The following is a 17,272-nucleotide window of genomic DNA, read 5'->3' as shown; positions in this document are numbered from 1 at the left end:
AAATGTGTGCATATAGGCAAATTTTTTATGCATATAGGCATTTTGGGTATGTGATATAAATGATAACAGAATTTTCATTTTTGGGTGAACCACCCCTTTGATGGGCTACCTGCTATTTTCATTGATGTAAACACCTGATTTATACTAAATATTGTTCTATATTTGTAATGGTTCGGTTTTCCTGAAATTGCATTAAGTTTAAAAGGTTAAATGGAGCATTCCTCCATTGTTTTCCTGCCTGAAGAGCTCATTTGAATTTCTGCGTAAATGTGTGTGAAGAAAAAAAAAAGGTTCATATGTCTTTGTTTCAGTTGACAAGTACACAAGGGAACACTCAAAGACAAGTCTTACTGGAGGAAGCTCAAACAGTCTGGCTTTAGTTACAGCTGGAGAGAACTATCTGCAGAGAGAGGGAGAGAGAGAAGAGAGAGACAGAGAGAGGGAGGGAGAGGAAGGGAGGGAGGGAGGGAGATAAGAGACCGAAGTGCTGAAAAGAGAAAGGATGAATGGAACAGGACCACATGTTGGGTTGATGTGACAAGCCCACATCACCAGTGGCTCATTCTCCAGCTCTGGTGTTCGGAGCGGCAGAAAACCGGAAAAAATTTCTAGATTAAATGGTAATGTATATGAACACAACATAAACACAGAGTTTGATGTTCTACACTTTTTTAGAATGAGTCTAGCTACTGGAGAAACTAGTCTGAGAATTGTGGTTGCATGCAATATGTGTTCATGTGGGAATGAAGCAGTGCGTAGATAGCATGTTTCGTGTGTTTATGTGATGTTTTGTTTAAACCAGGACAGCTGAAACATCAGTGCTTTCCAGTCTCTCATGTGTTCTCATTCGTTCTTTCTCTCTGCTTAAAAAAGCAGTTGTAAAGTTCCCTCCTCAATTCTGAATCACAATCCATCTGCCCAAGGAGCTCTAAATATCTGTGTACAACAACCATCAACAGGGGTGTGGAAAACAGGAGGTTATTGAAGGTGAATGTGAACATGTCAAACCGGAACCTTTTGTACTGCGGAGACCTGGAGTGCCATGGAACGCTTCAAACGGACTATCAGTTCCGTGAATTAATCGATGTCGTGCTTGAAAAAATTGTCCTTTAATGGCTCTGAATGGGACGACTGCTGAGCTCAGATCCTCTGGGATATCGAATGAGATTTTGAAAGACAAAAGCGCTGAACATTGGCTCATGGAGCAGAAGGTGTCTCTGGGAAGTGCAGTTCTCAATAACTCAATGGATTTCAATTGTAGTGAAGACGGAAATAGGTCGGTTGATTTGACCTTTAATGGCCAGAAGAACTGGCTGGCTCTTTTGATTTCGCTGGTCATAATCATCACAGTGACAGGAAACATTCTGGTCATCATGGCAGTGAGCTTGGAGAGGAAGTTACAGAATGCCACCAACTACTTCTTGAGGTCTTTAGCCATTACAGACATGCTTCTGGGTATCCTTGTAATGCCAGTAGCCATGCTGACGATTCTCTATGGTGAGTTTCTTTACATTTTTACATATCATCATACATGAAGTCAGTTTGCAGTAATAAACAATAGAAGTCTATGGGGCAAGGCATTTTCCCAAAATAGTTTTGAAAGTATAGCCTAAAGACATGAACATTATACATGTTAACATAAGGCTAACGTGATAAAATTGATTACTAACCTTGCAATGCAAAGTTGTATTCAGTCTTTCAACTCCCATGATTCAATTTTAAGCCAGTATACCGTAGGCATAATACGCACAAGGTGAGAATGTTTACAACAGGGGTGCCCAATCCTGTTTTTTGAGATCTAACTGCCTGCAGAGTTCAGATCCAGCCCTGATCCAACACACCTGTCTGTAATTATCAAGTGCTCCTGAAGATCTGGTTCAGTTGTGTTTGATCAGAGTTGGAGCTAAACTTTGCAGGAAGGTAGATCTCCAAGAACAGAATTGGGCACCTTATGTGCAAAATTGCAATAACGCATGTAACATTTGCGAAAAAAGCACCGTTTCCATCCTGTTGAAGAGAACATAAACGTCACTTCCTGATAAACTGGCGATAAATATCACCAAGAAAAATGAAAGTTGATGCAGTAGGTGAAGCCACTATATATAATAATGTTTATAATATATTACCACACAGAGTGTGCAGACGAAACGCAATAATGTGTTCCTGTTAACTTGCTTTCTAAGGCGGATGCCTGCTGTATAAGACAGTTCTAGGAGGTACTTTGACGACAGACATTATGGCAACTCAGAATGACCAAAACAGCATTTTAGATGCTGTGCAATGAGATCAGTCCACTGGTTGGTCCAGTTATGCTGTCCCATTGCAAAGCCACATGTCTTTTTCGATGCAAATCGAGGAAATGATTCGTAAATGTGTTTCGATCGTAGTTTATGCGTGTTTTCTTCACGGATAAAAAATTTATCTGCCTCAGTTGAGCGTATATGGTTTTTATGAGCATTGTTAGAATTTATGCGTATCTTGGCGTTTCCATCCAGCGTTTTTTTCATGTGATATCCCAAAATGAGCATAAAAGTATAGGTGGATGTTTTTTAAGGGCTGTCAAAGGTAATGTGTAATACTTTTTGAATATTAATTAAATGTTTAACAAAATAATGTTTTGGCATTATTATTGTCTTGTTTTGCATTGAGATGAATCATTGCTATTTTAACCAAAATAAGATACACTGTCAAATTAAGGAAATCATTTTGGAAACAACATTTAGTCTATGTCACTATTTATGTCACACAGTATATCACAACACAAGAGTCCAATTGCATACACAATAATGTATATAAATACAATATTTATTGTAAAGAAATATACAATAATAATTAGTTAAATTTATATAGCGCTTTTCTGGGTACTCAAATCGCTTTAGATAGAAGGGGGGAATCTCCTCAACCACCACCAATGTGCAGCATCCACCTGGAGGATGCGACGGCAGCCATATTGCACCAGAACGCCCAACACACACCAGCTTACTGGTGGAGAGGAGACCGAGTGATGAAGCCAATCAGTGTATATTTATGGGGATGATTAGGAGGCCATGATAGACAGAGGCCAATGGCAAATTTGGCCAGGATGCCGGGGTTAAACACATCTCTTTTTTCCAAAGGACATCCTAGGATTTTTAATGACCACAGAGAGTCAGGACCTCGGTTTAACGTCTCAATTTGTACAGAACACACAAACTGCATCTACTGCCTAAAAATATATGGAATGCCTTGAACTATAACAACATAGGCTACATTTTTCTTTGTTTTTGCAAACTGAGGGAAAAATCAACCATAATTATTTTCTGCAATAATCAACACAACAGCATGGGTGATGCCATTTCTTAGCATAGATAGATGATAATTCTGACTTCTGTTATTGTCGACAACATGCCCCAGATGCTGTTGATAGACATTAAGTTGTTTAGAAGCCAGAACATTCCTTTAAACAACACAAGTTGTGTCAAAAGGTTTTTTATTTGAGCTGTTTTACAGAATCACGTCAAGTCAGATTTATTTATATTAGCACTTTTTACAATAAAGATTGTTTCAAAGCAGCTTTACAGAGATAAGAGAAAAATAATCCAAAAAAGTTTGTTTCCAGAAGGAAATAGCGTCACAGTCCAGCTTAAGTAAGTTCAGTGATGTTTCATTTTTGTTTTAAAAAAGTTATTAATTTAGTTAATTTATATAGCCGCTCTGGAGTAAACCGTGATGTCATTGTCCAGCTCAGTTCAGTTCTTGTATAACAGTGTCAATGCAGGCAGATCAATATTATTTTTGAATATTAAATTAAATGTTAAATTTCAGCAGCACAGAATCAGCACTCATTAGATGTCTCCAGTGAGTTTCTTCCATGTCAAAGGTGTAAATAGCAAACTTTCTTGTGTTCTAACATTTGTATCTCTGGAAAAAGATGTATAAACAATAATTAGGCCTCCATACATTTTGCTGGAAGGTGATTTATTTCAGTGCATAATGAGTGTGTGATGGGCCGTCTGGTGTGTCCTAAATTAGTCTGCTTGTATTCACGCATGGGGAGAGAAATCCCTCTTCCTACTCCTTCCAGCGCTTTGATGAGAAATTAATTATGCAGTAACGATACTGCGCTTCGGTGTGTGTTTATGCAGCAAAAATTGTTATGCTTCTTATTTGATGTACTGAATAGTTTGACCAAGGAGAATAAAACACGCCACTTCCTGTTTCTATCAGACATATGTGTTTTTTTGGTGTTATGACAGCTGGCGTTGTATGGACAGAATTCTGATAACACAGCTTAAATTATTTATTTTCCTTCTTTCTTCTTTTACTGGTGGAGTTTATCATTTATAGATCCGAATTTGACATGAAAACCGAGACAAAAGTAAAGTCAGCCTAAAGCACACATAACACATTGTTTCTAAATCAAACGTGCAAACACATGCAATGCAGAACTCATTCTGAGTGACAGCAGCTACAAGATCCTGTATCATCTTTTGCCCTCTGAAACAGGTTAGTCCCGCATGATGTAATGTTATTATATAACCGGTTGAGAGTAATTGAATTTATATAGCCTACATGAAACTCCAGGCACTGATATAAACATGGCTCTCTGTTTCAGCCGAACCTGTTGTGAGAATTCTGGGAGATTCTATGACTTCACAGTTCGAAGCACACCATTGAGTGTGATGGTGCTATTGATGACTTCCACTGCCTCTATCTGCAACCGAGAGTCTTCTGCTCTCTCATCTTTGATTCCAGGACACATTTCTTTATATTTAGATTCAATCTGTATTATACAGAGACACAGTGCCTTCCAAAACATTTCTGTTCTTTGTAAGTCAGCAAACTAAAAGGCTGATTCTCATGAAATACAACACTTTATTTTGCCAGTGACAAGTGGTACCCTACTTTTTCAAGATTATTATTGGTGGTAATGGACTTGAAGAAGCAAAACATGTTTTAGATATGAAAAGTTCAGATTAACAGTAATTGTGTATTAGCATAGTTGTGTGTCAGCAATTACTAAACATCGCACTTCTTGCTCCTGTATAATGCAAATTCCATTTAAAAGGGTTATTTAATACATGTTTACTATTTATTTTACCCTGAGGTCCAATTATGATGTAAGTAAAGTTTTTGGTAGCACTTTAATGTTCCCCATGTACATACTATGTAGTTATTATAGTAATTACAATAACTGGGTAACTAATAGGTAAAAACCGTGAACCTACCCCTAAATCTAACCTTAATGCATGTAGTATACCTTATATTAACCAGTACTTTCTTAGGTAAGTACACTGATGTCCCGTAAGTGCACATACTGTAAAATAAAGTGCAACCGAGTTTTCTGTACCCCAAACACACACTTTAGAACTTCTCATCCTCTCCCTGACCCTTAAAATTAAAAGTCTGTTTTTATTTAGTTTGCTGCTGTTCCTTAAGCCTCTTTTAAGACCATTTGAATGCCCTCTTTGCATGTTAAATTAATAATAGTTATAATATATGAATAATGTGTATAAACTACTGTTGAAATGTTTAGAAGATTTTAAATATTTTTTGGAAGAAGTTGCATAAGAATGCAACATTATGATGTAAAAAAGAATTCTGCACTAGCCTACTTGTAGGTCACTAATCAAAAACAAGTAAATTTGTGGTTTTGACAATGTGAACGTCTTTCCTTGCTCCAAGATTTCCTTGCTCCATGAAGGATAAATGAATATTCAATATTATATGACTGTAACCAATGACACACAAGTATTTGCCTGTCCCGAATGTGACACTTTTTGTGTCTCTTATGTGTTAGGTTACACCTGGCCACTCCCCCAGGCCTTATGTCCTATCTGGATCTACCTGGACGTTCTCTTCTCCACCGCCTCCATCATGCACCTGTGCACCATTTCTCTGGACCGATACATCGCCATCCGTAACCCCATCCACCACAGCCGCTCAAACTCGCTTACTAGAGCCAGAGTCAAAATCATAGCAGCCTGGACTATCTCTGTGGGTAAGTTCAAGATTGCTCAAAGCCAGTATGAAATTGCTTTCCAGCTCATTTCTGGAATGCTATTCAACCGAGACTGCATCTATTAGCACTTGTATGCCAAACCATACCACCAAGCTGTATTATTACTCTCATTTTGTCTCCATCTGTCTCAAGTTATCTCCATGCCTGTCCCAGTTTTTGGCCTGCACGATCACTCCAAAGTCTTCCGGAATGAAAGCTGCCAACTGACGGACAACAATTTCGTTCTGATTGGCTCTTTTGTGGCGTTCTTCATCCCGCTCATCATCATGGTCGTCACCTACTTTCTCACCATTCGTGCTCTGCAAAGCGAAGCGACTTTGTGCCTGGACCAACTCGTTGTGCGTCCAAAATGGTCGTCCACTATACTTCTCCCTCGTGGCTCGCTCTCCTCCGAGCGTCTCTTCTCGCGTTCGTCTATCTGCCGTGACAGGGCTTCCAGCCGCCGCTCCATGCAGTCCCTCAGCAACGAGCAGAAGGCGTCTAAAGTGCTTGGCGTGGTCTTCCTTCTGTTTGTGATCATGTGGTGTCCGTTTTTCGTGACAAACGTGATAGCGGTGGTGTGCGGCTCGGCGTGTGACGAAGATTTGGTGGGGGGACTGATGAACGTGTTTGTTTGGGTGGGTTATCTGTCATCAGCGGTCAACCCTTTCATCTACACGCTCTTCAATAAGACTTACCGTGCCGCTTTCGCCCGGTACATGCGTTGCCGCTACCATGAGGAGAGGAGGCCTCTGCAGATGATACTTGTCAACACCATCCCTCCTCTGGCGTACAGCTCCTCCGGGCTTCCCTTGAAGGTAGAGAACTCATTAAGGAAGAGGGCAGAGGGCAGCCGTTCTGGGGGCTTCTCCAACACAGATAGGTCAAACTCTAGAAACACACAAAACAAGCAGGAAAGGGATGAGGTAGTAAGCCATTTGTGAGACTAGAAACAGACTCTAGAGAGTTTTTATTTATGGCTCACATCAACAGACCTTAGAGACCGTCTTTTTGTAGGTGTAAAAGCTTGGAAAAATAAGTCTTTTACTTTAACATGTGTCCACCTGTGCGGCATAGCACAGTCAGCAGATTATACTACCTACGGCTCAAAGCCAAAAGAGAAGACGGATGCTTTAAATTGTTCCAACAGCAATAAAGTTTCACGACTCTTTTTTTGGGACTCACACCACAAATTTCTGTTTATTTTGTACAAGATTTGTAAAAAAAACTCACTGTATATGTTTACTTTACACAAATATCCACTGTATGAATGAAATACGTCACCTTTCTCACTTTATCTTGCTTCTGGTGAGGAATAGTTTTATGTTCATTAATTTATAATAGATTGTATTGTGAAGATCTGTTCATGATATGTGGGTAGATTAAATAAACCGTACAAGGAAGATTTTGGTCGACTGGTTTATGGTCTGTTCAAAAGGACGGGATTTGTCAAATGAACTCACAAACAATGAAACACCATTGAATCATTAAATGCCATCTGAAAGAAAAACAAATGCAGACAAAGTGAAGGGGGAGGCCAATAACAGACCAACTCGAGATATTGAGGAGGGCTCAATGAAAGTGTCTAAACAGCACTTGACTTTTAATCTTGACAGATGTGCAAAACATTGTGTGGCTGCTGATGTCATTGCTAATTAAAGACAATTGAAATTTCATGACAGTCATGTGACTGTTATCAATTATGCTTTTTTTTTATCTCACTAAGTATTGTAGTATAACCAGCAGGAGAGCGGTGATGTGTGAACTGAATTTGGCCACAGTAGTGTCATAGTGAAGCTATAGAATATTTTTAATAATATAAAATGTGCAGAAGGGTTTGGGAATTTGCACTTTGCAGACGGCCCCTTATTTGGACTTGTCTCTCAATCGGCTATTTAGAGATAAATTTGTATTATGAGGCGAATTAGCTCGTTGTCTAGGTTACTGAGATTGTAAATAGGTGTCGTTTGTGTTTAGCTCAAGAATATTGATCCGAGAAGTTCGAATAGCCTATTTGAATATATTGCCAGCTTCACTGAACTCCTTGAGTTAAGCACTGACCGCATTTCTTTATATTTGAGTATTTAAACACTATGAGACGCTCCATTAACGTACGTAGCTCTGAAGCACTGCCAGCGGGACATTAAACAGGAAGTGTCTGTCCGAGCTCATAACAGGGTTTGCGTGGGAACGCAAATATCTTAGCGAGGGAACGCAAAACTATTGCGTGGGAACGCAAATATCTTTGCGTGGGAACGCAAAAGTTTTGCGAGGGAACGCAAAGTTTCTCGGGGGAACGCAAAAGTTTTGCTAGGGATTAGGGAACACTAAAGATTTAAAAAAAAAATTATTCTCCCATCCTACATTTTTATCCACCACCACGTCCCTTTAGGGGCTCCGTACGGATGCAAGCGCTGTGATTGGTCTGCTAGAACCCCTCCCTCGCGTTTCACATGCTCCCTCTGCATGTGTAATTGTGCGTCAATGTGGACTACGACGCAGAAGTGTAAATGAAAACCAACGCGTAGTTAATAGCTTAGAGGCTCCGCCGTAGGTCCGACGCAGAAGTATAAATCAGCCTTCAGCCCAATTTACACTTCTGTTTGAACTCACGCCGTAGCTATGTCGTAGGTACGTCTGTACGTAGCGCGCGTACCCTTCGGCGTACCCTGACTTGCACCTCTCCAAAAATTTTACAACGCGTCAATTCTATGCGGACGCAAGCACTGTGATTGGTCTGCTAGCCCCTCCCTCAGGTTTCACAAGTTCCCTCTGCATGTGTAATTGCGCGTCAACGCGGACAACGACGCAGAACTATAAATGAAAACCAACGCGTGGTGTATAGCGTAGAGGCTCCGGCGTAGGTCCGACGCAGAAGTATAAATCAGCCTTTATACTCCGTTTGCAGTGCATATGCGTTGCGTATTTTTTTTACGTACCCATGTTAACAGGTAAGGGCTTTCACACTGCACGCGGGTGCGGTCCGGCGTTTTCCAGGGGCCTCATTTATAAAACTGTGAATAGGATCCTTACTAAAAGTGTAGGCCCTACGTGTGCCAGAAAGCCAAATAAGGCATACGCAAAAAGTATTCAGACTTATAAAACCGTGCGTACGCAGAACCTGCGCAGAATTCACTTTATAAATCCCAGTTAGCGGAAGATTGTGCGCACATGCGTCTCCTCCCCGAAACAACCATATATGGTGCTTACAACGCCTAGTTTTATTATGCATATCCTCATCTGCATATCATTTGAATATGATTATTCATCCACGTGATAACATGTTTAACGGTACAAGACATTAGGAAAATATGAAATGCGGATGTGCTGTCACATTAGTTACATTAATATAAATAATTTAGTAGCCTATCCTTGCCTTGTTTTTGAATAAATAAATCAAATAGTGTAAAATACATTTCGGAGAAAGTTTTTCTCAATCTTTTCAACTGGCCAAAGAGTATTTTTATTGATTTATGTTTTTAATGGAAACAGATAGACCTTGTTGTGCATTATTTGCACGATTTTCTCAGACAACCTGCTATTATCATGATAAGCAATTATCTCTGTAGTTAAAACATTAAAACATAGCATGCCAGAGGAAAGGTGTTCGTAAGAGTTGCATCCACAACAAATATTTCTATTAATTGAATATAAAAATGTTGTAACTTCTCAGTAATGATTTCATGTAATTTAAGTGTTTAACTCCATTAATCAGAATGGCATATTTAATCTAAATCTTTAACAGAAGTAAAACAAAGTTTAAATCATTCTTTTATTTATTTAAACTGTTATTGTGAACCTGAACTGTATTTAAGATTAGGACTTATAATGAAGATTTACGGATGCTTTAAGATAGGCTATGCGTCAATTTCACTAAACGGCCCAACGCGCTCTCCGGCGCGGACATTTGAAGGGATGGATGTTTGCTTCATGTGATAGGCTTGGTGAGTGAAATTATATTTGTATTATCTTTCTGTGTATGTATAATTTTTTTTTAGATTTTCTGTCTAAAAGTGACCAAAAATACATGTAACTCGCAATCGGTGTCGCCAAACTGCTCCATCTCCAAAATGTTCGTAGGCTTCGCATGGGTCAGAGCTTGCTTCCAGGTGCGCAAATTTTCCCGTCAAGTTTGTTTTTATAAATCACAACTTGTGCGTCGGAAGTGGCGTCTATGGGATTAGATTTCGGTCACAATTCTGCGCGCGCAAGATCACATTTTGAGCGCGCAAAGGGGCATTTCGCACGCGCGTGATCTGAGTTTTGCAGAGAAATGTTCATCTCGCAGATAAGAAAATATTTCGAGCGAACGAAAATCAATTTTGCATTTAAAATAAGTATTTGGATGTGCGCAGACGTTCTCTTTCGCATGTGCAAAGTTTCAGTTTCTTGCTCCTTTCATCTTTCATACTATGGGGTTAGAATTCGGTCACAATTCTGCGCGCGCAAGATCACATTTTGAGCGCGCAAAAGGGCATTTCGCACGCGCGTGACCTGAGTTTTGAGGAGAAATTTTCGTCTTGCAGATAAGAAAATATTTTGAGCGAACTAAAATTAATTTTGCATTTAAAATGAGTGTTTGGATGTGCGCAGACATTCTCTTTTGCATGTGCAAAGTTTCACTTTCTTGTCCCTTTCTGATTGGCTGGCTTGAAAACCAATCACAAGACTCCCTGCATCACCGCCTGTGGAAGAGGAAAATACATGGTGGAAGATGTTTATGTTTAATTTGTTTAATGGATTGAAAACTTCAATTTAAGTTCAAGTAAATAAAAACATTCACAGCAGAGAAGTTCTGTAAAAACAACTATCATACTAAAAAATTTTTACTGTATTTTCTTATATACTATTTTAGGATGGATAGTGTTCACATTGGTATGCAGGCTTGTTCCTCTCACTGCAAAAAAAAAAGAAAGAAAAAGATGTGGGTAACAATGCAAACATATGCAAATATAACTGTAAGTGAAAATCTTGGGTGTGTGACTCACACGACTTCTATATAATTACTCTCATAATTAGATTTTTATTTTTTTGCAGAGAGGGTAACAAGCCTGCATCCCAATGTGCACACTATCTATCCTAAAATAGTATATAAGAAAATAAAGTATATTTTTTAGTATGATAGTTGTTTTACAGAACATCTCTGCTGTGAATGTTTTTGTTTAAATAATTCCAAGGATATCAAGTAGATTGATTATTATTTTAACGTTATTACATTGCATTTCTACGTTTATTTGATTGCTTTTTTATTCTAATGTGAGTGATGTACCGTTTTTACACACTTATTTCATTAAAAGGGGAAAAGTCTGTCCATCTTCATTTCTGAAAACGTGTAAAATTTGAGACCCCAGCTCGGTCACATTCATATTTCACTAATGTTAATTACATAACTTGTAGTTCAGAAAGAAGTTAGAACTACCACTTGAGGGGCAGCAAACACTGGGACATGTCATTATGTACAGTAATAGTACGATTTGATTTCTATTAAAAATAAGCAAAAAAAAATAGCTTAAATTAAGCTAAAAAATAAACTGTGGTCGTCGAGTGGTAGACATTTGAACTTAAATCAAGCCATTAAACATAAATATCTTCCACCATGTATTTTTCCTCTTCCACAGTCGGTGATGCAGGGAGTCTTGTGATTGGTTGACAAGCTAGCCAATCAGAATTTAGCAGCTGGGTTGTGTTGAGCAAGCGAGCTGTCTGCGCTTAGAGAGCGCACGGCTGGTATGAAAGATGAAAGGAGCAAGAAAGTGAAACTTTGCACATGCAAAAGAGAACGTCTGCGGACATCCAAATACTTATTTTAAATGCAAAATTGATTTTCGTTCGCTCGAAATATTTTCTTATCTGCGAGATGAACATTTCTCCGCAAAACTCAGTTCACGCGCGTGCGAAATGCCCCTTTGCGCGCTCAAAATGTGATCTTGCGCGCGCAGAATTGTGACCGAAATCTAATCCCATAGGCGTACGCCTCTTTCAGGGCCTGTTTTGTGCGTACGCAATGGTTATAAATGAGGCCCCAGGTGCTGTGCGTAGGTATACAGCAGTGCAGAGTTTCCGCGCCGAGTCTATTTTTGCTGTACTGCACCCATAGACTGTGCACCGCAGCGCATTGTTCACATTAAAATAGACATAGATTGACAAGAAACTGTATTAATTTCATCATATACGCATAATTAGGCTACAGTTAATGTGTTCTACAGTTACTAAATTACAGCGTCAAGAAAAACAAAAAAGTATGATTATAGTCCCAAAAGTTGCACTGCCATCATATATGATTTTTCCCCCTCAAAAAATATATGATATATATTTTGGGGAGGGGGTGGGGGGAACACTCGCATCAAAGCAGGCAATCGTGATAGGCTGGTGGACAGAAACTGCGGATCAGTAGCACTGCAAACGCAGCATATGTGAAAGCACTGTAGCGCATGCTGTATGGCGGCATAATAATGTCAATAATCGCGAGAAGATTTGAGCCAGCGAGAGGAAATGAGATCCGCGCAAGCACAAGCGAAAGCAGCACGTGCGCATATTAGCCTACTTTTGCGTGCAGAATGTCTCTGCTCGCGCGAGCAGGATTGTAACCCGAGAAAACTGTGCTTTGAGTGCGCGCAGAATCCCATGCTCTGCTGCTCGCGAAACTGTCTTTAACCTGCTCGCTCGCAGTTAATCTCCAAGTGGTACTCGATGCAGAGCCAAATGGGAGGAGCTGGAGCTCCTGGAGCTGGAGCGCCGCGCAGGCGCAGTAAGCCGGGAAACATTTAAGCCTATCGTCTGGTTCCACTGACGCATGCGCACAGTTGAGGTTTGGAACAGCGGAAATACGTTACTGTTTGAAAAAGCGGCATATTTGATATGCAGTGTATGCGTGCGTTGTGTAAATATCAGACATCCCAAGTCTCCCGCATATTGATAGCGGCTCCCTGATGCCCGCAAATTAGTTCAAATCTCCCAGAATCTAGAGCGAGCGAGCAAGAGCTCGCACATACTGTGTGCTTCAAACCGTGTAGCGCGTGCACGGCAGAGAGGGAGAGAACCCTTGCGCATGCGTACTAAAGTATAACCTGTGGGGGAAAACGCGTTTTAAACCTTATTTTGGGGCAAAGAAATCAAACCTTTTCAGCGATTTGTATCATATTTTAATGCTGTTAGATGGCGGCCGAGTAAAAGGACTTTGACTAGATCCAGCGAGGGTGAGCTAGAGCTCTAGCTTCTCCCATTGGACGCTGTAGCGAAACCCCGCCCACTCAATTTAGCGAGGTGGAGCTGGAGCTCCAGAAAAGGGGGAGCTCGAGCTCTAGCTCCTCCCATTTGGCTCTGCATCGAGCACCATCTCGTTAATCTTTTGGCAGGAGGTGGGCGGATCCAGTCAGCATCATTTCACTACACATGATTGGTTACAGTTCCTGTCCTCTGTGATTGGCTGTCTATGAGAAAAGCAATATACAGCAAAAGCCAAATGAAAAGTCTATAGCTAACCAAAAACGTCTACTCTCTGGCATTGAATGTAGCTGATACGAACCGGACATGGGAATTAATTCTCTCCTTTTTATCTTATGCTCAAAGCATCCAGTTTCTAAAAAGTTTTTTTTCATCTTCTTTGAATTGTTAAAACAACCAACAACAGCACATGTAGAGCCTGAACTCATTCTCTCACTGCTAATACAGTACGAATTAGGGATGAGCGATACTGCTAAATTCGGTATTGATCAGATACCAAGTAAATACAGGGCCAGTAACGCCTATATTAATTCTGATACCAATACTTTTAATTTTAAAAGAATGCACTTGGGGCAGTCATGGCCTAATGATAGCAGAGTTGGACTGGTGACCCAAAGGTTGCTGGTTCAATTCCAGTACCGGCAGGAATATGACTGAGGTGTCCTTGAGCAAGGCACCTAACCCCCACTGGCTCCCCGGGCGCCACTCAAGGCTGCCGGCTGCTTCCGGGGGTGTGTATGCACGTTTGCAGTGTGTGTGTGCTCACTACTCACTACCCTGCTCCTAATGTGTGTGCACTTACTTGGATGGGTTAAATGCAGAGGTCAAATTCCAAGTATGGGTTACCATACTTGGCCATCACGTGTCACTTTCTTGAACTTACATGTACTTTCCTGTGCTATATAGACAAGAGCATGTGTCATGATTTATGAGGTGAATGCAACATCAATATTCTAAATTTAAATACGTTTTCATGACCATTAAATATTTTGTGATCTGTGCTCTCAACTCGCCTGTAATTAATCAGTAACTTTTTCCAAACTACCCTAATTATAGTAAAAGCACTATGTACACTAGCCTACTGTTCAAAAGTTTGGGGTCTATACGATTTTTAATTCTCTTCTGCCTTTATTTGATAAAAAAATACAGTAAAAATTGTAACATGTTTAGAATTTAACATAGGCTATTCTGTAATTTATTCCTGTGATCAAAGCTGAATTTCCAGCATCATTACTCCAGTCTTCATGATCCTTCATGATGAGAATTCATTTTAATATGCTGATTTGCTGCTCAAGAAAAATTTCTTATTAGCCTATTATCAATGTTGAAAACAGTTTCATGTTTTTGTGGAAACCATGATACATTTTATGCAAAATTATTTGATGAACAAAGTTGAAAGAACAGCATTTATATGAAATAGATTTTTTTAAACTAGTGTAAACCCCTTGCCTGTCACTTTCGATCAATTTAATGCATCGATCCTTGTTGAATAAAAATATTAATTTCATTAAACAAATCTTACTGACGTCAACATTTTTAACCGTTATGTAAACTTTTAATTAGTTTATTGCGAAATAACTCTCGATTGTTTCTCTGTCATCAAGGCTTCGTTTCCCAAACACACTGTGACAGAAGCACCAGCATCGAACGCTCTCTGTGATTGATTGGTTTCATCTTGTATCCAGATGACTAGGAGAAATAGTTCTGCAGAGCCCGTCTCCGTCTACCCTTATTAGACATTCTCTGGTTCTACCCTACACAATTATTCGCTAACATTCATGTATTTTTCAACTTAGAAGGTTTTTTTACACACTGAATTGCGTTCTAAATTAATAAAAATTACTGGTAAAAAAAACAGACATTTGGATCGATATTTTTATGTGAGGATCGATCCTTTTCGACACCACGTCAGTATCGAAAGTATCGATACTTATGGATCGATCCGCCCACCCCTAGTACGAACCGGAAGTAGGCAACCGGAGTGAATTGTTTATAGCAGATTAAGGTGGATATTATGAAAGATTCACTGTGCAGTCAGCTTCATTGATAATAACAGAGATGTGTGAGATCGCGATGAACTGATGTCAGCTTTTTAGGAATTATTAAGGGAGCGCAGCATTCAGTCATGCCAAACCATGCACGCAGTAGCCTGCTTGCTTTTATGTTAAATTAACAGTGGTTTGTGTGTTAATGCTTCAATAACAAATAATTGATCAGGAGCATTTATGCTGATGTGTATGGTGGCGAGCGACACGTAGGCTAACTTGAAACTATTTGGAGGTACAGAAAAAAAGTCTATTTGCGAGAGAAAGTAAAGTAGTTGAAGGGATCTACTGGTGTCACGCATTGAGCGTGACAGCCACTCATTTCGGTCTTTTGTCACGCTCTCCCGCCACACATTGTATTTCTCATGCTGAAAAACTATTTATAATATGTATGCCGCAGCGCCAAAAATGTCTCCACGGTAGGAATCAAGCGCGTCTCGAGGAAGTTCGTGCAGTCGTGTCCTCACATAGGCAAATAAACAGAGCGTCACACGTGCTTCAGCGCGTCGACTGCACCATTCATCACACAGAACACGTAGGATTCGTATTTAAATAGAATTATTGGGTGGTTCTTCAACTACGGGCACTTTTGGCCTTGTGAACTTGAGTGGGAAAAAAGTGTTCAAATCAAAATTGTCACAGTCTAACAGTTAAGTATAACTAGTTTAATGAACCATAAGAGAACGCACTTACATTATAAGACAAATTTGTGTTTTTTGACATATTTTCCGATCCGCACTGAACAAATGTCATTTCAATCACATGTAAATATTTGATTATTATTTTAAAAAATTATGATATAGATCATTTCTTAACAGTGTAAGACCACTTTCACACATAGTATTACCAGTTTATACCTATATTGCAATTGCCATAGATTTGTGGATTAAGTAAATTAATTGTTATGAGGCCCAAACACAAATCTTACATCCACCACAACCTGAAATATAATATTGGATTGGTTTGATACATTTAAGAAAAATAACTACTTGTGTTATTACATTATGTGGACTATTATACCATGAACTATGCATAAGTTTTTAATGAGTGATTAGAATTTTGTAAATATTTGTAAAAAGTTATGAGGGGGTGGAAATGACTGGGTGTTGTAGAAATGACAATGAATGGACGTCCATGTAGAAAAACAGAAGACATTTATTTGAAACTTTCTGAAACAGACAATTTCCATTTAACAAATCATTAATCTCATTAGTTTGTTTGGTTCTGTTTTGGTATAGGACTGAGACCTTTCTGCAGTTGACTTCCGCGGCATCTTAAAAATAGATGAAAAGGCATTTCAACAAATATATATTTGAATAAATACATTAGCATTGTATATTTCAATAAATAAAATATACATATGTAGCCACACAATCGATGAATTGCACCTTGTAAGCATAAATGTCATTTCCACCTCACCTTTGTCAAAAAAATGATATGTGATGATATGATAATCCTGCAGTATTTTGTAAAAAAAAATCCAAGCTAGTATTACAGATTAGCTATGAATTGGTAGCTAGCATTGCATGCATGCAAAATACATCTATGTAACTCAATTGATGTTACGCCACGTTTGGAAATGACATACAATACAAATATTTTCATTTCAAGCAATATTTACCTTGAGTTTTCTTCTCCAAGTTGGTGAAGAAATTAAAAATCTCCTCCATGTCAGACATGTGCTGTGATGTCATTGTTCATTTCCATAGAAACTACCCAAACAATCTTTCAAAAAAGCCTTTTAAAAGGGACATTACAGCATTGTGGTGGAAATGACGGCAATACTGTGGGACAAATATATTTTGTATATAAAATCACATTAATAGTTGTATGACCTTAAATACCACAGTTAAGTTTTGATTATTTTACTGATAGTCATATTAAAAAAAAATAGATAAATCATTTTTTTACACTTCTTTTTCATTATTGTAGATCAGAAGTCTGGGTGTGGGACAAGCACAAAACAGCAATATTTACATCTATAATGATGTTTAAAAAGGTGAAAAAATCATCGTAGACTACT

General features: G+C 39.1%; 1 protein-coding gene and 1 long non-coding RNA gene across 2 annotated transcripts; one reads left to right on the top strand and one right to left on the bottom strand.

Annotated features, from left to right (window-relative positions):
* The first annotated feature begins 489 nt into the window (after positions 1–489).
* Positions 490–7,383, top strand: htr2ab (5-hydroxytryptamine (serotonin) receptor 2A, genome duplicate b). Its single transcript, XM_077199500.1, has 4 exons — positions 490–620; positions 877–1,497; positions 5,780–5,980; positions 6,134–7,383. The coding sequence occupies exons 2-4, from the start codon at positions 1,113–1,115 to the stop codon at positions 6,922–6,924; spliced, it is 1,377 nt and encodes a 458-aa protein (XP_077055615.1). The 5' UTR covers positions 490–620; positions 877–1,112; the 3' UTR covers positions 6,925–7,383.
* A 9,005-nt stretch (positions 7,384–16,388) lies between these two features.
* Positions 16,389–17,033, bottom strand: LOC143707283 (uncharacterized). The gene is made up of 2 exons (XR_013193153.1): positions 16,871–17,033; positions 16,389–16,522 (listed from the first exon to the last, which is right to left on the bottom strand). It is a non-coding gene; the product is annotated as an uncharacterized LOC143707283 (long non-coding RNA).
* Between the last annotated feature and the right edge of the window lie 239 nt (positions 17,034–17,272).

Source organism: Siphateles boraxobius, unplaced genomic scaffold, assembly GCF_051911475.1.
Source record: "Siphateles boraxobius isolate OS27281-9 unplaced genomic scaffold, OSU_SipBor_1 41, whole genome shotgun sequence".
NCBI lineage: Eukaryota > Metazoa > Chordata > Actinopteri > Cypriniformes > Leuciscidae > Siphateles > Siphateles boraxobius.
Note: the sequence above shows the minus strand (reverse complement) of the source record. Positions and strands in the feature narration are given on the sequence as shown.